Source organism: Daucus carota, chromosome 8 (genome assembly GCF_001625215.2).
Source record: "Daucus carota subsp. sativus chromosome 8, DH1 v3.0, whole genome shotgun sequence".
Taxonomy (NCBI): Eukaryota; Viridiplantae; Streptophyta; class Magnoliopsida; order Apiales; family Apiaceae; genus Daucus; species Daucus carota.
Window position 1 is genome coordinate 7,084,578 of NC_030388.2, and position 7,407 is coordinate 7,091,984.

Sequence of the window (7,407 nt, forward strand, 5' to 3'; positions counted from 1 at the left end):
ACTAGATTAGTCACAAGATTAAACAAAGCAAACTGAGTTTGTACATGAAAATAAAGGAAGCAATGGGTCTTTCCCTTCAAAAACTCATAAAACAAGATCTGAAACAAGTCTTCCTTACCAAGAACACGTCGTTCTGGGAAGCAACCTCTTGAAGAAGGAAGACGCTGTCGTGACGGTAGAGGACATGTAAATACTCCGCGTAACTTGTTTTCATCTGACGGTCAGATTACGGTTGGAGGAGATGATAGGCGATTGGAAAATACCAGGGACATCGGAAGGCCTCCTCATCAAAAAGATAGTCCACCATTGATACTCACCGGAAGATCCACAAGAACGATGGACTCCCTGTCGGATCGACTCGATGGCAGAGTTAGCAAGGCAGATCTACTTGCCATTATCAGAGAATGAGATAATAGGCCCGACGAGGCTAGAACTACATCAAGAACCGCGCCCACATGGGGACGCGACTATGAGATAGGGCCACCACCTGGTCAAGATCCAAGAAGCCATAAAAAATCAACATGCCGAGATTCTCAGGGCTGCGGTGGGAGGACAGGGACCCAATCTTGATCGAGGAGCGACGAAGTTTTGGGAACAATCGCGAGCAAGAGAGGCCTCAGACCCAGAACACAACTCGACAAGATGTTCAAATTTCTTCCCGTCTTATATGTTAATGTGGTTAAAATTTCATACTCTGTTTCGGTCACCTATGTTGAAGTTAGTTATTGTTATGATGAATTATGTTAATACATATTTTTTATGGATACTTAAAACCTGTTCATAATATTTTTTTACTGGAGTTTGATTTGATTTAACCAATGTCATTATTTCTAAAAAATAAACATAACCCCACTTTTTAATCAATTCTCATAAACTCTAGAAAGAAAATATGGGGAAGACAAATGGACATTTGTCCCTAAAAGTGTAAGTATATATACATACATAAAATTTGTATTTTTTTTACCTTTTTGACCTATATAGATCATTTTATCAGTTGTATTGTTGTGTGCATATAGCACTACAGGAAAAGCGGTCATTTTCGACCGCCCATTTCTGGTCGAAATTAGCTATTTTCGACCGTAAACGGTCGAAAATAGCTATTTTCGACCGGAGCAATACTGGTCGAAATTAGGCTAGTCGAAAATAAAATCCGGTCGAAAATAATTAAATTCGACCGCTATTTTCGACCGTCCTTTTCAACACAAAATTCGTTTTCCGTGAAAATTTGAACTTCCCCGCTCAAGTTTTTAAAAAAAATTTGAAATTTGAGTTTCCCGCCATATATAATAAATTCGACCGACAACGGTCGAATTTATTAAGCCTTTGAATTTAAATTTTGGTCGAAATAAACATGCCATTTTTCGAAGCAGTCGAATTTATTAAACCATAAAAAAATGGTAGTCGAAATTAAAAGACCATTATATGCTGCGGTCGAAATTAATAAGCCATAATATAAAATTTATGGTTCCAGTGGCTTCTGCTTACCTGTTCAAACCCAAAATACCAAACTGCATCCAAAATAAATATTTAAAGCCAAATTACCAACATAAAAATACCAAACTACATCATAAATAAATATTTAAAGCCAAATTACCAACATGAAAATACCCAACTACATTCAAACTTACATTCAAACTAACCATAGAAAATATTTAAATTCGTCACCGATACCAATCCATCCACCAAAAGAGGGGTTATAATTCGTTCACTTGCCTACTAACCCATATATTAACCAAAAATACCAAATTTCAAATTCACAAACAAGTTACCACAAGACTGCTGCTAATCTAAAAGAGGATATAAAAACGCATCCGCATCATATTCATCTTCGTACGGAGCGTTCTCGTCTTCATCATCGTCTTCGCTCTCGTCTTCATCATCGTCTTCAACATTATAATTCGTTGTGAATTCATTTTCGAACATCCTCAAGTCAATAAAAAAGTTTGAAGGATCACGAATAATTACACTTTCAACATGTGATGATGAAGCATTTGACACCGCATTTTGAAGTGCATCATCATCGGGTCCTTTTTTCTCTCTAAGCGACGTAGTTTCATCAACTTGCCGGCTCTTTGTTGTTAAAACCGTATACCATGATGATTTTGTATTTGAAATATTTGGTGCATAATACACTTGATGAGCTTGACTGGCTAACACAAAAATATCTTCGGCGTTTAGTTTTGACTTGACATCCACTGTAGTGATCCGATGTCTATCTACTTTGACATGTCTCGTAGTATCAAACCAATGACATTTGAAGACAATTACTTGTTGTCCATTACGATAACGGAGCTTCAAGACTTCTTCTAGCCTTCCGTAATAATTGTCAAAACTTTCATTGTAAGACGTCCCTACAATATTGAGCAATGACAATTAGTTTCTCATCAATAACAACATTCAAAGAAAACAACAATAATTCAACAATTAGTTTCCTACCAAAGACAATTACACCGGAATTTGGTGAAGTGAGCTCATTTTGATTTGTGCAACCGAATTTATAACCATTCACCTTGCATCCTTTGTAAGATTCAACTTTTGAAATTGGACCTCTTATTAAATCTACAAATTTATTATTGAGCTTTTCATCATCTTGTACCCTTTTTTGGAACCATCCTCGAAATTGATCTTTTTGAAATTGTTCCCTTTCGGCATGATTCAAGTTTGGGTGACGTCTATCCACCAACTTGTTGAATCCACTACACATTTAGCAAATATTAATAAATATTAAATTGAAAATTTTAATAATAATAAACATAGTCTAAAATCATACCGCAAATATTTTCCAACCTCCGGCGAATTGATAAGAACATAGTATGTTATAAGTCTATGTTCATCATCACTCAAGATCCTATCTCTAACTCGTAGAATAGGATGTGTTGGATACGTGTAAACTTCTACCAAATCGGGATCATGAAATGATTGGGGTGCCTCATTTCGATGCAAACGATTATGAACCGTTTTGACATCGTCATTGAAATACAATGAGCAAAAGTGTATGCATTCCTCCTCGATATAGCGTTCTGCCATTGAGCCCTCGCCTCGAGCTTTGTTTTTCACTTTCAATTTCAAACCGTGCAAATATCTTTCAACAAAATACATCCACCTACCATTAGCCGGACCCCCCAACTTACACTCAGTGGCCAAATGAAGTGGCAAATGCTCCATTGGATCAAAAAATCCTGGAATAAAGACTGTTTCAAGTTTCGACATAATTCTCACTATATCTTTCTCCATTTTTACCAAATCTGTGTATTTCAAAGTAGATGAGCACAAATCCTGGAAGAAGTTGCACAACTCGATAATAGGATCAGCTATATGTCTTGGGAGTAAGTCACGACAAACGATCGGCAATAACTTTTGCATGAAAACATGACAGTCATGTGATTTCATCCCACGAATACAATTCTTTTCCCAATTCAAACATCTAGATAGATTTGATGCATACCCATCTGGAAGTTTCAACATGTCAATCCACTTGAACAACTTATTTAGTTGTTCCTTCGAAAGCACATAAGGTGCGTGTGGTTTGGCACCATCTTCTTGAATCCACAACTCACGATGTACACGTAATTCTTGACAATCATATCTCGATTTTAAGTTATCTTTTGACTTCTGCTTATCATCAAGAATCGTGTAGAATATGTTGTCAAAAACATTTTTCTCCGTGTGCATGATATCAATGTTATGACGTAGACTAAGGGTCTCCCAATACGGGAGCTCAAAAAATGGAGAATAGTGAGTCCAATTATGTGTCACGCCATAGTCCTTCGCTTTTCTCTTGGATGACTTTCCTGGAGGGGGAAATTGTATTTGCTCGCACATGGTCTTCGCAATTATTCCTGAATGACGACATGTGCATGATCGTGTCTCAACACTTCCAAACCTCGTACTTCTTCTTAATGGATCATCCGGTTCCAAAAAATATCTAGAAGTGCCATAAAAGGTAACTTTGCCACCATACTTAAGTTGTTTGGCCTTTACCTCTCCCATGCAAACTGGACATGACAACTTCCCCTTAGTTGACCACCCGCTAAGCATGGCAAGTGCTGGAAAGTCGCTAATTGTCCACATCAATGCTGCCCTCATCAAAAAGTTGGAACGTGAGAACCTATCATAGGTTTCCACCCCATTCTGCCATAAATCTTTCAATTCATCAATCAATGGTCTAAGATAAACATGCAAATCTTTTGTCGGATCCTTAGGCCCGGGAATAAGAAGAGGCATAAACATGTACGGAGCCTTCGTGCACATAGATGGGGGAAGGTTGTAAACAACAACTACCACAGGCCATACGGTGTAATCTCTCGCATGTGCATCACGAAAGGGATCAAATCCATCAGTGGAAAGGCCGAGTCTCACATTTCGAATCTCTTTTGAAAATTTTGGAAACCGACGATCAAATTGTTTCCACTCATCTCCATCCGCCGGGTGACTTAATTCACCTTCAACCACGTTTCTATCATGATGCCATCTCATACATTTTGCAGTCTTTCCAGCCATGAACAAACGTTGTAGTCTCGGGGTGAGAGGAAAATAACGCAAGACCTTCCGTGAGATCTTTTTTTTGTTAAGATCTTTTGGTTCTTTGTATCGGCTTTCATTGCATATATCACAACGCGTCTTCTCGCTATTTTCCTTGTAAAATAACATACAATCATTCTCACAAGCATCAATCTTTTCATATCCCAAATTCAATCCTTTAAGCATATTTTTCACAGCATAGTAGGTTTGGGGCAGTTTATGATTGTCAGGCAAGACTGATCCAATGAGCTTAAGCAACTCATCAAAGCCATTGTTACTACAATTATGCTTGTTCTTGAAATGAAGTAACTCATTCACGAACTCAAAGGTTGTATAGTTGACATTGCTTGGATAAATTGGTTCCGAAGCACTGTGCAGCATCTTATAAAATTCTTTTGCCGCTGGATTCGGTTCATCATACATTTTCTCGCAATACCTATTTGCCTCCCCAATATCCCTTAACATATCATCGGCGTCATAATACATATCAGCATCCCCATCACCAACATTTCTAGTACTCGTCCCGATATTTTCTTCCGGCATTTTCTCCCCATGTGCCGTCCATATGGTATACCATTGCATTATACCATACCGATACAAATCAAGTTTAACGGCAATAGGATCCTTGTAATGCTTATTTTTACAATTTCCACACGGACACCTAATAAGCCCATCACTTCCTCCGCGAAGATTTTCACAAGCAAATTTAATAAAATCATCAACACCATTTTTGTATTCAACCGTTAAATATCTTGACTCATTATATCGACTACGACTAATCCAACTACGATCGGAAGCCATCTACAATAAAAACATACATCGAATTAAATTTAGCTCATTTCAACACAAATACACTAATTAAAATATGCTACAACTATGTGCAAATATATCACAACTATAGAAACATGGAAATGTTATAAATATATGGGGATTAAAAATACTACTATTACAATAATTAACAAAGACAAGCAAATATAGATCATTAATAACATAAAAGAATGACTTACTTGATGATTTATGAAGATTTCATATGAAATGCTTGAGTTTGGAGAGCAAAAAAGAGAAAAAATGGGGGCAAGCAAAGAAAGAAACGGCTACTGGGAAGGACCGGGAAAGGGGACTTATTTTTTTTGGGCGGCTAAATTCGACCGACTCTGGTCGAAATTAACGTTCGACCAGAAACGGTCGAAATTATTATTTTCGACTAAATGTGGTCGAAATTACTCAGGCGACCAGAAACGGTCGAAATTAAACTTTCGACCGGAAACGGTCGAAATTATATTTTCGACCAGAAACGGTCGAATGTTTATTTTCAACCAGAAACCCCTTAAAATATTCAAAAACCAAAGTGCGGGAAAATTCCCGCCACATGGATATTTTCGACCGGCAATTATTTTCGACCAAGCCCATGGGCGGGAAAAAGTCGGAGGGTTATTTTCGACCTATTAATTTCGACTGGCCTTAATTTCGACTGGTTCCGGTCGAATTTATTAATTTCGACCGTTGACGGTCGAAATTAATGTCCGGTCGAAAATAACCGGTCGAAATTAGCCGCTTTTCTTGTAGTGTAGGTTCCTGTGTCATTCAACAAGAGACCCGACAAGAAGTAGGCTTAGATAACTAATTAATTATAAATTAATTAAACAGTATAAATGTTACAACATTAAGATACAACCTCCCATAACATATAATATTTTTAACAGTCTTGAATGTTTTGTACCTAAATGCATAGTTATTATAAATCTCTTATAATTAGCTAGAAAAAACTCATGGTCGATAAAATATGAAAAGAACATGTGTTTGCGTGCATAAATCACATTTTTAACATCAAAATATTAATTTAAAGTATAAAAAACACTTCAAAAATATACTGTAAATATATAAATATAAAATAATAGAACTTACATCAATATTGTAAGGGAGTAGTAAAAAAATATTACAAAAGTTCATGTTTATTGATGTATAACAAAGCATGTTAATTAAAATTGAGATTTTCATCAATTGAGTGTTTATATCATATACCAAATATATATATATATATATATATATATATATATATATATATATATATATATATATATCTTTTTCTAATGAAAAGCATAAATATTTTCATAAATAAATCCATCAATTTAAATTCCTATTTAACAAGAGAATTTACTAATTAAATTAAAAATGAATATCTAGTACAACATATTAACTGCAATAAAAGATATTGATGAAGGAGGCATTTAAGTCATGTTGGAGAAATTTCTTCATTGTTTAGAATAATTCTTTCACATATACTGAAATAAGATGAACATCAAATTATTTTTGCAATATAAAATTTCAAGGACTAATTTAAAAATACAATGATATATGCAATATATAATTTTAAGAAAAGATCGAACCATAACAAAAAAATAAAAGACGATTGAAGTGTGTCATGATAAGACTTTCATGTAATTAAATCATGACCAGGTCATGCTTTATCAAAAATTTTATATCATGGATTCTGACTCAATAATCACAACCCAACATTCCATTAACCCCAAATATGTACAAAGAAAAACAAATCCAAAATAAGATATAAATATATGATAAATCTTATTAAATATGCATGAATCAAGCACAAACCGTCAAATATATGATATATCAAGAACATCATAACAATGATTGTTGTGGATAGTGGTGTTATTCTCCCTCTGTCATAATAGGTTCTTTATCTTCTTTTTTGACACGCATTTTGACACTCCTATAGTTTCATAATAATTTTTTAAAAAAAATTTGAATAAAAAATAATTATTCAACTATACTTTATAGGAGACTCAAAATGCGTGCAAATAGTGAACGTAAACAATCACATGGCATGGAGGGAGTGGTGTTTATACTAAAAAGATGATAATAAAG

The 7,407-nt window shown here is 35.2% G+C and overlaps 1 protein-coding gene across 1 annotated transcript; it reads right to left on the reverse strand.

Annotated features, from left to right (window-relative positions):
• Positions 1–1,782: 1,782 nt before the first annotated feature.
• On the reverse strand, positions 1,783–5,322 carry LOC135148449 (uncharacterized). The gene is made up of 3 exons (XM_064083671.1): positions 2,771–5,322; positions 2,437–2,696; positions 1,783–2,351 (listed from the first exon to the last, which is right to left on the reverse strand). The coding sequence occupies exons 1-3, from the start codon at positions 5,320–5,322 to the stop codon at positions 1,783–1,785; spliced, it is 3,381 nt and encodes a 1,126-aa protein (XP_063939741.1).
• Positions 5,323–7,407: the final 2,085 nt, after the last annotated feature.